At 43.3% G+C, this 14,013-nt stretch overlaps 1 protein-coding gene and 1 long non-coding RNA gene across 2 annotated transcripts in view; one reads left to right on the top strand and one right to left on the bottom strand.

Moving 5' to 3' along the window:
• Nucleotides 1–6,588: 6,588 nt before the first annotated feature.
• Nucleotides 6,589–14,013, bottom strand: part of LOC126998520 (uncharacterized) — a 121,447-nt gene continuing 114,022 nt past the window's right edge. Inside the window, exon 3 of the long non-coding RNA XR_007752910.1 lies at nucleotides 6,589–7,392. This is a non-coding gene — a long non-coding RNA (uncharacterized LOC126998520). The remainder of the gene's footprint in view (nucleotides 7,393–14,013) is intronic.
• LOC126998519 (fibroblast growth factor receptor-like 1) overlaps nucleotides 8,705–14,013 on the top strand; it is a 79,899-nt gene continuing 74,590 nt past the window's right edge. Inside the window, exon 1 of the mRNA XM_050860268.1 lies at nucleotides 8,705–8,913. Coding sequence (XP_050716225.1) covers nucleotides 8,712–8,913 — 202 coding nt within the window. The 5' untranslated portion in view covers nucleotides 8,705–8,711. The remainder of the gene's footprint in view (nucleotides 8,914–14,013) is intronic.

A 14,013-nucleotide genomic window follows, 5' to 3' on the forward strand; every position in this document is an offset into this window, starting at 1 on the left:
AACAGGAGAGGCATCGCTTGTGTGTGTCCCTCAAACTAAGACAATCGACCAATATGCGCTGGACACTCAGGGAGAATTTGTCTTTGCGAATTGTTGTCGTGTAAGAGGAGGAGCGGTCTGGAGAGGGTGACGAGGAGGTGGAGGGAGGTTGCGGGACTTTGCTCGTCGTTTTGAAGCAGAGGAAACATCTTTTATCTTTTTTAAAGTATGGGAAGCAGCTCAGCGGCAAAAAAACGAAAACAAATAAAAAAACGCCCGGCAAAAAAAAAGCCCAAAACAAAAAGTCTAAAAAATAAAAAAACGTCATAAAAAAGTCCAAAAAAAAAAAAAACCGAAAAAATAAAAATAGAAGAAAAAAAGCCCCCCCCCTCAATAAAAACCCGAAAAAAACCCGAAATAAAAAAACAGCCGGAACAAACAAAACAGCCCCAAAACACAAAAGACAAAAAATATAAAGCTCAAAAACGAAAACAGCCAGAAAACCACAGTCGCCCGGTGAAAGGTGTCTGGCTCTTCCTCGTCGGGTCGCCTTCTAATTGTTATGCGTCGTCATCCCCTGGAGTGTGAGCGAGCCTAATAAGACCGTCGTTGAGGGGCGGCTGTCGGGGCTGCTATATGAGCCTCGGCGTGGTCGTTTCGTGACGGATGACGGAAGCGCTGGCAGCCGTCCATTCAGGTTTGCGGATGAGTGCGTCCTGAGAGGCGTGTTTGGCTGCAGCAGCGTGGTTGAAGTTCACACATATAATGGAGATGGTAGGGGATGAGTGTGTGTGTGTGTGTGTGTGTGTGTGTGTGTGTGTGTGTGTGTGTGTGTGTGTGTGTGTGTGTGTGTGAATATTCATTATTAACAGAAATGCTCCATCTTCAATCGCTGAGGCTGGCCTGGACACAAAGGGCAAATTGACGGCCATACACTAACACTGGCTCGGCGGCTTCCCTCGTTGATGAGTCATTTCCCCTCACAGCAGAAGTCAAGCCCAAGCCTTCCTTCCCCTGACATGAGCCCCGCGCCCCGCCCTTCCTCGGCCAGGTAGGAAGGCTGTGGCTGCCTGGTGAGGGTGAGTGAGGGTGATGAGTTGTCTCATTTATCTCATATTTAGGAGGAGCTTCAATGTTACGACCGCCATTGTTAAAGGCGAAGCATACTTTAGGTGAGGCAAGAGCCCACGCTGAATAAATACTGGTTGGGGGAGACTTTTCCGCTCACTCTAGATCAGGGCACAAGAAGGGTCTCAACAAGCAGCAGTAAACAGTCGTGTGTGTTGGGCGTGCACGGCCGAGTGAGGCTGTTTGTAGGCGGAAGAAGGAAGAGTGTGCGATAGTGACCACGATTCCCGCGATAGCAATGATGGAGCGTTGGTCATTATTTTTACCTCCATGTAGGAAGTCGACGCAGGAAACTATCTTTCACATCGATTTTTGGCTTCACTTTGAATTTGTCGCCGCCAATGGAGACTCCTCAATTTGTTATATCAAACTAACTGTGTCGCAGTATTATGGATTTATGGCTTGGGTTGATTTAGTCTTTACAGTCTGCTGCATATTTATCGCACGAATGGTGGCAGTCACGTAGTATTGTCCAGTATTTACGAGTGGATGCAGCTGCAAGGCGGCGGCTCAGCCATTGTGTGGGCTGTGTGGGAGGCGCGGCGGTGTGCATCTCCACTGTTTATTTCCTAACAAGCAAGGACAGTGTTTCAGTGGCCTGGTGTGGGTGTCAACCTTATTAATAACGCAACCCTTCCCACGCAGCTCATTCAATGGAAATCTGGATATTTCTGTGTCCTGAGGCAGTGGCTGGTGTATTTTTTTAATCATAAAATATATATACACGTATAATTGAATGGTGAGTGAGAAATTATACTTTTGTTTATGTTGAGGAAGCAAAGGTCATATAGCTCACCTACTGCGTGTGATCAGACTCGAAACCTCAATGATAAAATGAATTCAAATCCACAGCAGGGAAATACATGAATACCACGGCAAGAAAAAAAAAGAAAAGATAAATTTTTGCCGCTATAATTTCTCCCACTTTCCTGTCATATGAATTCTAATTGCGGTATCAAATTCTGCAGATAATCCTGCATGCAGCGCCGCGTAAAAGACACGCCTAATAAAAAACTTTTATGCCGAGACTATAAGATATTACAATGGCTAATAAGCGGCAATCATACACAGGAAATGCAGCGATCATCGAATCACTTTTGTCTGCTGGTAACGCGTTATATTTTCTTTTATTTAAATAAGGACAGGTAAGTCTCGGCGGGGCAGAGGGGAACAAGGCCGTATGATTTAGTTTGTGATCTCCTTAGCAGCGTGTTGCGTGCTGAGGCGAACGAGCATCAGGACCATTACCAAGATGGCCAGTTTTGATCACCATTGTCATTGACATTATTATCACAATATTAATTGTTGCTGTTGTTGATATTCTTGTCGACTTTATTATCACTATTATTATCATTATGATCAACACAATTATTATTATCATTATTATTATTATTATTATTATTATTATTATTATTATTATTATTATTATTATGATATTATTATTATTATTAATAATAATAATATAATTATTATTATAATAATCATATTAAAAACAAAAATAAAAATCACAATAATATACTTCTTCTACTACTACAAATAATAATAATAATAATAATAATAATAATAATAATAATAATAATAATAATAATAATAATAATAATAATAATAATAATAATAGTGCTACTACTAAAACTGACAACAAGAACAACAACAACAACAACAACAACAATAATAATAATAATAATAATAATAATAATAATAATAATAATAATAGTGCTACTACTAAAACTGACAACAACAACAATAATAATAATAATAATAATAATAATAATAATAATAATAATAATAATAATAATTACAATAATCACCATCACGACTGTCATCAAAATTGTCACCACTATTCAGTTTCACAACAATAGTTTCGCAATAATTAACAAAGTGCACACCAAAAGCAAAGGAAAAAAAAAACCTTTTTTTTTGCTGAAGCATTAACCAATATGTATATATAAAAACGACAACTCTCTGTAATAAAAACGGAACAGGGAAATTGTACGGAAAAAAAAAATATTTGCTCCATATATAATTTTCATCTCTGGAGCACAACTTTTTAAATTCATCTGCGGCTCAAACAATGGCGGAATATAAAATGTCTGGCCTCCGCTTTACGACTTTATTATGTCAGGCGGCGTGATTGAAATTTCTTTAAGTAAAAGTGCAGGAAATTAAAAACGAGGATCAGAGTAATTAATTAAGGAAAGAAAGGAAAGGTCAGGACACAGGACCTTCAATCTTAACCGGTTTTAGAGAGATAGATAGAGAGACAGATAGGTAAGTAGATGAATAAACATATATATATATATATATATATATATATATATATATATATATATATATATATATATATATATATATATATATATATATATATATATATATATATATATATATATATCACCCACAGGTTCATTCACATTTCCTCACCTCATGCACTTAAGATCACACCGTCGTCTGTCGATGTAGCTTTCGTTGAATTTCTAAAAGTAATATTATCACTAAGGATTCTTTAGCAAAATCTGAGATTTATTTGAAACTTTTGAAATTGAAATATTAATATTGTTGAAAGCCATACTGTAGCGCAACGACTTGCCTGATGGGCGAGCCTCCCATAACTCACTCTGCGAGTGGGGGTACCTTTTTGGCCGACTGGTTAAGGAGTGGCACTCCTGTCTCGCTGGTCGCGGGTTCGATCCCCGGCGCCGGTAAAACCTTTCCTTGTCTGGATTAATTTCTCGTGTGTTTCGTTACACGCGGTGGTCGTGTTGGTGCACAGTAAAGATAAAATCCTGGCGTTTCACTGGTGGCAAGGCGGAGGCATCCTCTCCTGTGATTATGTTGTGTCACCCCGAGTGGGTAACAAGTAGAGTGATGGTCCATACTCTCCGAAGTTCATAGAAAATGGAAAATCTCAACACACAGAAATTAATCTGAATAGGAAAGGGGAGCCGTGTAGTGCAGCGACTGGTTAATGAGTGGCTCTCCGGTCTCGCTGGTCGCGGGTTCGATCCCCGGCGCCGGCAAAACCTTTCCTTGTCTGGATTAATTTCTCGTGTGTTTCGTTACACGCGGCGGTCGAGTTGGTGCATAATAAAGAGAAAATCCTGGCGTTTCAATATCCGCTTCTGTGTGAGTGAACACTTTAGAATGCCAAGAAATGTAGATGGAACTTTTTTTGTCATCTTGTCACTGAATTACGAATTACTCACAGTCTGTAAACCACATCATCTTCATTATTATGTTATCAGATGAGTCAATGTCATCCTTGATATTATAACATCAAATAGAACTTCGACATCTTTAATATTATAATATCCGATGAAGCTCCGTTGACCTGCATATAGTACCCTCAAATGAGGTTACGTCATCCAAAACATATGAAAATTCGACGTCTTTAATATTATAACATCAGAAGAAACCCTGTCATCCTACATATTTTGCCATGATATGGAAGTATAGGTGGCACGATGTCACCTCCTTGTGAACAAAAGATTTCTTGGCTTAGAGAAGGTGACAAGGAGCCAGACGTCTAGTTACGCTTCATGTCGCTTGTGGTTCAGACTCACACTATTCATAATATTGTGATATTGGCTACACATCAGTTTGTGTGATATATTTGTGTGTGTATCTCCTGACAGCAATTTCTAGAACGTGGTAATTTAACGGTATCTTATCTTATTTTAGGTATCTTGGGTTCATAAAAATACTCATGGAAATACTCACAACCTCTATGAAAGCCTACTCAAATGTGGGCGTGTAAGCCTCGAATATGGATCTCATAAACTATGTGATTGTTCACTTAACATTCACGTAATGGTGCACGCCGACGAAAACGGACGCTGAAAAATATGCTGACCAGTAACTAGGCTGATTTTGTTTTTCTTTCAGCGGTGTCAACAGTCAGTTAGGCCAACAAATTAAACATTCCAAACAGAGAAAAGGAAAAGCTGAAAAAATACTGCGGAATTCCGTCTCAATTTCATGTAGCACATTCTCGGCCTGCTGAAAATTTCCATTCTGCATGTATAAAAAAACATATCGGCTTAATGGAGTGTGAAGATATACAACTGGTGTGCGCTGCTGAGCCATAAACACCGAACACCAATGAATTTCAACCTTCTCAGTTTTACCAATTAGAAAAAAAAGAATATCGATATTGATGCTTCGATATTACTGATGAAAAAGTAATACGGATCAGGCAAGTTTTCTCGTAAAGATTGGCGGCCTCTTCGGCTTGTCCGGACTTTAATAATTAATGCATGGCCCCGCGCGTTACGTCTGCTAATTAGTTGAGCATTTTGTAATTAGGTGAACATTTTTCAGTCTCATATCTTTTGACGACAATATCTAATTTGGCCTCTTTAGGATATCATTATTTTCTTGGTAATAACGGGGCGTGAGTGCGTTCGCTCGTGCATTTGTGTGTGTGTGTGTGTGTGTGTGTGTGTGTGTGTGTGTGTGTGTGTGTGTGTGTGTGTGTGTGTGTTAAGGTTTTACACAAATATTCCGCAAGCCTCAGTTTTTGTGCATTCATGAAAGAAAAAAGCGTCACATATATTACTGGATGAGAAGGATTGGTGGTGGTAGTTTTAAAGAAGCTGCCTCGGGTATGTTGCCAAGGCTCTCGCACACTTCTTTGGCTCTTATGTTTGGGATGCTTTTTATGTTCGTATGTTTGTGTCACCAACGAAGCTTCTGCACACAAACGAGGCCGACATGACACACGGGAGTCTCAGTGTCTTTGAACGTTCTCTAAATAGTAATATACGTCGCCGGCATCTGAGTCGACGCTGCACACCACCTTACCCTGAAAAAGTATGCAGCGTGGAGTGTCTATACGAGGATTGTAAGGAAAGAAAGGGAGACAGGAAAAAAACAACTCATGTTCCGATTAAAAAAAAAAGAACAGTATGATGTGTTAGTAGCACCGATGATCTATTTACGGTCTATCCAAAAAAAGATACATGCACCGAGGAGTGTCTATGCAAGGACTGTGAGGAAATAAAACAGGAGACTCGGGAGAAACTAACTCATAACCCAATAAACAAAATAAAAAAGCAGTATCATGGTAGTTAAGAAAAACAATTACAACTCTCCACATTACACATACTCCCCAAACGACTTAACTTGCAGCTCTGTTTGCCATGAATACAGCTCCTCTAATTGTGACATTACGCAGCAATAACATTTGAATAACACGGCGGGCTTCGGAATAAATCATCTTTAATGAATGGCAGCATTGGCGCGTGGCGGGGAAGCGGTGCGCCAGGTCGAGCAGCAAACGCCGAACATAAACAGGGCGGACCCGGGATGACGCTGCGACTCCTGCCTTCTGACGGGGATGGCGGGGTTGGGGCGGCGAAGGGGGGGGAACAGGCCGAGGCGGTGGGGGGTTGGGGGTGCGGACTAGAATTGGGGGAGTGGTGCAGGGCTGGGAAAGGCGGGCGGGTTGGAGGGGATGAGGCGGGGTTGTGGGGGGGCGAGGTTGTGGGGTCAAAGTGGGGTTGGGGAGTTATGCGGGGCGGGGCGGGTGCTCAGTACAGGCTTAACGGTAACACTCTTAGCCTGACCCACTAACCTGTTACCTGCCGGCGGGAACACAAACACGGCGGGTAATGCAATGCCAACATAATCACGTTAGCATCCCGTCACAGGCGAATCACCGTAACGAAGCGGATGAGGCAGCGGCGCCACCATCACATCCAGTAAACAGGTGACGAGGAGAGCCAGCCAGACAGACAGACAGGTGGACGGAGGGAGGGACAAACACACAGACATACAGGCAGACAGACAGACTGGCAGAGAGGTACACAAACAAGCGACGAAATGCCAGTCAGACGAACGAACAGACATGCAGACGGGGAGAAACAGACAAGGAAACAGAGGAAAGACAAACAGGCAAGAAAATGGAGGGAGAAAAGTACAGGTAAAGAAACACACACACACACAGGGTAATCTTCACAAGAAAACATTTCCAGTTCGTCTGTATGTTAAAAATAAAGCAATTACCAAGAGGATTTTTTAAAGGGATTTAGTAAGCGGAGTGAAAAATTACCTACCTTTACTCCTGAGACAAAAGATATACGAAAACAGGAAAAAAAGGATAAGAGCTAAGAGTGTGGCAACGTTAAGGGGATACAGAGGTGGGGACTTGGGGAACAGAGATATTATGAATCAGTAAAAATAACAAATTTATAAGGAACACTTACCATCAACAGTGGCCCAGGTAGGAACAAAGGAAGCATAACAGCACGGAGGAGAACCGTCGAGGAACATTTAACACCGACAGACCTGAAACAACAGAAGAAAATTAGAAATGTAACACAAGAGAACCGTGACAAACAGAAACACAGTAACACGCCACGGAACACAACACCATTTCACCATTCCAGCGCGGAGGACACGGAGCCTCCTTGCTAATACTATGCAACTCGTTTCCATACACCTTTGTTGTAGTATTAATCTCGTTTCATGAAAACAGTTCAATAAAAGCCCTCTATACCTGCATGTGCTCGCAATTAGCCTAAAAGGCGAGCGTATATGGTGAACGTGCGGAAACAAATAAAAACACATTCATGTACTAATTCAGGGGCATGTGTGATTGTATTGTCACGATGGAAGGCTTAAATAATGTGTGACTGTAGCTTCAGCCTGGCAGACTGGCACAAGGGGCGGAGATAAACAGACTAAATTTCATTACACAGATAATTAATCAGACGAAATAACGGATAAACAGGTTGGGAGAATTGAAGTATTAGACAGTTGTACCAATGAGCGGATGTATACAGAAGGTAACTGAGCCAATGTGTATTATATATTAATTTACAATGAATATGGACATATAATATACTTGAATAAATAATGTGCTTAGACTAATGGACAAATACGTAGTAGAATAATGGATTATATTAACTTTGGTAACCTCTACACTCATGTAAGTATGACTGACAAATTAATATGTGACATAGGTTATTATAGTTATACAAATATACGGATTACAGACAGAATTAAAACCATTTTGATTACATAGATATGTGTCTTTGGTGGGAGTGTGAATGAATAATAAATGTGTACAGACATCGATATACACTAATGAAACATGAAGATCAAAGTCCTTAGAGTTACCTAGACCTGAGTATCTGTGACGGATGGACAGGACTGAATCTACTATTTGGCTTGGACAGCAAAACATACCGGTGAGCGACAAAAATGAGTAAATTGTTGCGCTTTAATAGAAGGATAAACCAATGACAGGCTAGACAGGAATGAATAAATTGTTTCACTTGACTAAAGCATATGTTGACGATGGGGGACTGGACTGAATAAATTATATCGCTTGGATGGAATGATACACCAATTACAGGCTAGACAGGAAAGAATAAATTGTTGCACTTGGGAGAGAAGGACATACTGATGATGGAGGGACAGAAGTGAATAAATTGTTAAGGTTGGCTAGAATGATGTACCGATGACAGGCTAGGAAGAATTGAATAAATCGTTGCGCTTGGTTAGATGCACATATTGATAATGGTTAGTAGAATGGTGCACCGACGACAGGCTAGACAAGGTATTATCGATGCTCCTGCCCGCATTGCCAGGCGCTGCGGTTCATGGCTTCCCTCCCTCATCGCTTGCCTCAGTTTTACTCCCCGTTAATGAGAGCTTCTCCCTTCCTCCCCTTGGGGCCCTGCAGAGTCCCTACGATGGCTCCAGCACGAGTGGCGACGCTGCCCCTGTCCCTGCCCCTGTCCCTACGCCTGCTGCTGCTGGCGGCCCTGTGTCTGCCCTCCGCCGCCGCACAAACTGACGAAGGTTAGTCCGTTTTCATCTCTCACTCCTTCCTTTCTTCTTTTCTTTCTTTCTTTCTTTCTTTTTTCTTTCTTTCTTTCGGTAGTTCTGTCTATCTGTCTGTCTGTCTGTCTACCTGCCAACCCGTCTCTGTCTATAGCTGCCTTTCTCTGTCTGTCTTTGTCTGTCCGTCTGTCTCTCTACCTCTCTCAAGTGCATGTGTACCTGAAAACAATGTGTGCCGGACGCCTCTTCTCCAGGTGAGCACACTCGGAACACACCAGGACCGTTTGTTCTGTGTGTCGGTCACCTGCGTCACCCACACACCAGCGGCCAGACAACGCGGCGCACACAAGACTAAACAAGCCTGGGTAAGCTCCTTTAGGTGGAAGACATAAAGAGATCTACAGCGCAAATTGGCTTGGATTCTTATAACTTTTACTCTCTTTATGACATAAGAAAATATTAGAACTCACAATTTTTTCCCTGGATTTCACTCTCTCACCGGGAATAAAACCAACGATCACATGGATGGAAAGCAACCAAGGGTAAGCTTCTTCAGGTGGAAAACATCAAGATATCTACAGAGCGGAATTGACCTGGATTTTTATAACTTTTACTCTCTTTGTGATATTGAAGAAATATTTGAAATGAATTTTTTCCTTGACATTCTCTTTTGCCGGGAATAAAAACACCGACAAAATGAAAAGAAAAAAACATCGAGAGGAAATCTTAGCAAAAGGAATCAGAGTTCGTATCCTTTAAATATAGCCTCGCCTCAGTTTGCCTGTTTTAAAAGCCTCTCGTAGAAATTGCTGGAGGTTCCATGGACTGTTTTGTGATTCTAGTTATAGTTTTACACGACCTCTCTCTCTCTCTCTCTTTTTTTTTTTTTTACAACAAAGGAGACAACCCAAGGGCACACAAAAAGGGAAACAATAATAAAAAAAACGCTACTCGCTGCACCAAGAACTGTAAAATCACCCAAGAAAACGAGGTGGCCTTGGGATATAGTCGTCATGGGAGCCAGACAGGTTTGAAAAAATGACTCCAGGATCTGTAGGTGTACGCCCCGCGCTGTGGTGTTCCCGCCTCGCGTCATCACCCGTAAAGAAGCTTCGGTGGCGCTAAATGAGCCGTGGAACAAGGCGTCGCACATCAAAGTGGCGTATTTATTCTGGTGCGGGCGACGTGTGGAGGGCGCGGCGCCGTCTCCTGAGTGGCTTCCTTTCGTTCCTTTTGATGGAGGGAAAAAACAAATAATAAAATCCCCTTCCCTCTCTCAGATTGGCTCGAAGAAGCACCATCAACGGCTGCAGCGCACGCCTAATATTTCTTGTGGAGGTGTGTGGTGTGGCGTCTCCCCTCCCCTCGACACCTGTACCTGTTTTGTGATGTGTGTACGTACTGCGGGATAATTTGAGGCGCATCAGCTTCAGTATCTTTCCTCTTTGCAGCATAATTATATTTGTGGAGGTGTGTTGTGTAGTGTTCCCTCCCCCCAACCCTACCTACCTGCTCTGTCGTATATATGTATAGCGAGATAATCAGAATTCCAACACCTTTAGTGCCTTTCCTCTTTCCAGCATAATTGGGTTTGTGGAGATGTGTTGTGTAGTGTTACTTTTCCCCCTCCCTATCCCCCTACCTGCTCTGTGTTGTGTGTACTGTATGTGTTGCGGGGTAGTCAGAGTCTTCTCCCCATCATCACCTTTCTTCACAGCCTCCATCACAAAACTCACTCCCTTTTTCCTTCCCACACCGACCTCGCCCAAGGCCTTCCATAGCTCCCATCTCTTGGAAATAGAACGTCTTAAATGGCCTCACATTTTTCCTTATCCGATTCTTCCGACACCAAATTGTCTCTCATTACTTTTTCATTGCCTCGTGTCTGCTGCCCTCTACCAAGACAGAAAAGCCCATGTTCCCTCAGCGGATGTAACTCCCCTTAATCTCGCTTCTTTCCGGTTTTCTTTCCCCCTCGGTGTTCTTTCCTTCCCTTCCTTCTCTCTTCATCACCGTCACCCCGCCCTGGTTTAACCCTATTTCACTTATGCAACGCTTGTCCCTTCCCTCGCCCTCTCCGACAAGCTAACACTATTCAAAATTAACAACACTAGATTTCTCAGGTTTCCTTTCAACTCGGATGGTATATATGTTTCCTTCTCTTTTCCCTCCCTATCCCTCAACCGGCCTCCTGTCCTCATGAGTAATCACAGATTCATAATAAATTCAAAAGGAATTCCAAACTTGCATGAATTTTCCACACTCTTCTGCTCCGCCCTTCCAACTCTCGGGCTCAACCTCACCTCTTGTTAATAATTAACGCTGGTGGAGAAGGTTTGGGGAGACGTGCCGCGCGTGGCTCCGTCGTCCGCCACCCGCAAGTGGATCGGGGGGCCTCCGCTAGTAATAGTGGAGGCTTGGAAACGTTATTTGCTTGATTAATGGTGAGCCGCCAGCGTGATGTTTTGTGTGCAGGGCCGTGTGAAAAGAGAGAGAGAGAGAGAGAGAGAGAGAGAGAGAGAGAGAGAGAGAGAGAGAGAGAGAGAGAGAGAGAGAGAGAGAGAGAGAGAGAGCGTTTGTGTGTCCTGAACAGAAGTATGTGTATATATAAGGGAAACGATAAAAAACGGATATTGCGTGCGATTATTTTTGGACACTGATACAAGTACAACGAACATTTAAAGAGCACCAGAACACTTGCTATTCCGCAGGACGAAAGAAATCTGGACCCCGTCACTGACCCACTATAAAGTCTCCCATCATAATCGTAAAGACACATCATTAATTTAAGTCTTGACACACTTGGAACAGTAACACACTCATGCAGATATTTACACTCCCCTCCATACATACTCTTTATTCACTTACCCACACACTCTTTTGTTTCAGAGCTATACCATTAAAGGAGAAATTCACGCAAGCAGCAATTCACACTCATTCCCTCACTTTGTTTCCCCTGGTAATACTCTTCATTCAGTCACTCACCCTCACACTCTTTCTAAATCACTATACCAGGCTCAGGCACACGTCTATTCACTCTCTCCCCTGTACTCTTCATTCCCTCACCCAAGCACTTTCCAAATCATTAACACGGACTCATAGGGCCACGTATTCACACTCTCCCCCAGTCTCTCTCTGCTTGTATGTAGTTGGCTTGCCCCCACCCCACACACTTTATAAATAGTGATCCAAACACACTTGCAGATACCCCCGCAGTCCCACACTTTTTCTCCCCTCGTGTACAGTCCTCTTAATACTATCTTGGTCAGCACGGAGCAACACATTTCAGTCTCGTGCCGTGAGGTCCCAGATTCACAACCCGCTGATACTTTGTTCCTCCCGTGTCCGTCAAGAGGGGTAGGCAGTGTCACAGCCTGGCCTTTTCATTACGCAGCCCACGTCCTCTCTCCCGTTCCTCCCTTTCTGACATTCCTTGACCGGTTCTCTCTGTGTAACGTTCCTCCTCCTCTTCGTTGCTGTCCCGCTGATCCTTCTTTTTCTTGAGCATTCTTGTTTTTCTTCGTCTTTTTCTCCTCCTGTTGTTGTTTCAGTATATGCTTTAGTTATTGTTGTTGCTGTTCTCTTCCTTTATCATCGTCATCGTCGTCATGGTTTTCCTCCTCTTCGTCTTCGTCCTCGTTCTCGTTCTCCTCCTCTTCCTCCTCTTCTGGTGTCGTTTACGTGTCAAGACTGGTTATATTTTTTTGGTTTTGTTTTAATTGGTGTTGAAATGAGACGTGATCAATCTGGGTGTTAGCGGGAAGGCAAACAATGGAGAAACAATGCAAGCAAGAAGCAGGTGAGCAAACTAGCTGGTCAGTATCTCTCTCTCTCTCTCTCTCTCTCTCTCTCTCTCTCTCTCTCTCTCTCTCTCTCTCTCTCTCTCTCTCTCTCTCTCTCTCTCTCTCTCTCTCTCTCTCTCTCTCTCTCTCTCTATCTGTTTCTCGATGTAAACAAAAAGGAGAGGAAACAAGAAAGGAACAAGCACACACACTCTCTCTCTCTCTCTCTCTCTCTCTCTCTCTCTCTCTCTCTCTCTCTCTCTCTCTCTCTCTCTCTCTCTCTCTTTTTTCTCTTGCTCTGACACACAAACAGAAAAAAAGACCTCTGAATTTCTTTTGTGCCGCCACCAGTTTTCTCTTGAACTGTCAGTGCTGTCCAATTATTCTTGGCGCAAAATTGCTCCGAGGGGCCGGGAATAGGTTGGCTTCACGTCACATGTCCATCGTAGCGAGCGGAAGAAAGATGCGGGACAACTTTCTTTGGTGGGCGGAAGACTCGGCTGATATAACTTATTGCGATCCTCTTGTCTGTCACCTGTCTGTTGCATCTATTCATAAGATCCTCGCAACCACGTAGGTCATGTAAAGGTTTGGCTCTTCTATAAATTCCCCTGAAGTAGAATTTGATGCCAATTTGGGGTCAAACGAGAGTCCACCTCCAGAAAAGGGGTATTAATATAGAGGAAGGGAGTGCAGTGAAGAGTTACATAGTAAGGAAGTAGGTAGTGTAGGTAGTGTTTAAGTCATGTCGAAGGTAAGGTTAGGTTAGGGAAGAGAGAGACAGATAGAGGGAAGGGCAGAGAGTGTGAGGTAGAGGAGAGGTAGAGATCGAGGGATGCAGGAAAGGAAGGTGAAAGAGGGAGAGAGAAAGGTGAGAAGTGAGAGTTATAGGGACCAAGAAAAAGTGAGGCGAGGGTATGTGACAGATGAAAGAGATGGGAGAGGCAAAGAAAGAAAGCAGGAAGGGGACGAGCAAAAGGTAGGAAGAGTAAGTGTGTGAAGATCTGTCGCAATGGATGGATTTGTGTGGCGAGGAGGAATGTGACGCAGCGAAGAGAGGGAGACAGAGACGGAGAGAGTCCACAAGAATGTAAAGACGGTAGGAAAGGACGGAAGGACGGATGGAGACGCGGAAGGAGTGCAGGCAGGCAGGGAAAGAGAGAAGGAAGCTGGCTGTGAGGGAGGCCGAGCGAGAGGAAGAGAATGAGTGTTTGGAAGAATGTAGGGACGGAAGGAATGGACGGAGGGACGGATGGCGGCACGGAAGGAGGGCAGGAAGCAGGCTGTGAGGGAGTCGAGGCTAAAGGCGAGGCAAACAAGAGACAATGGCGAGGCA

Source organism: Eriocheir sinensis, chromosome 14 (assembly GCF_024679095.1).
Source record: "Eriocheir sinensis breed Jianghai 21 chromosome 14, ASM2467909v1, whole genome shotgun sequence".
Classification (NCBI taxonomy): Eukaryota; Metazoa; Arthropoda; class Malacostraca; order Decapoda; family Varunidae; genus Eriocheir; species Eriocheir sinensis.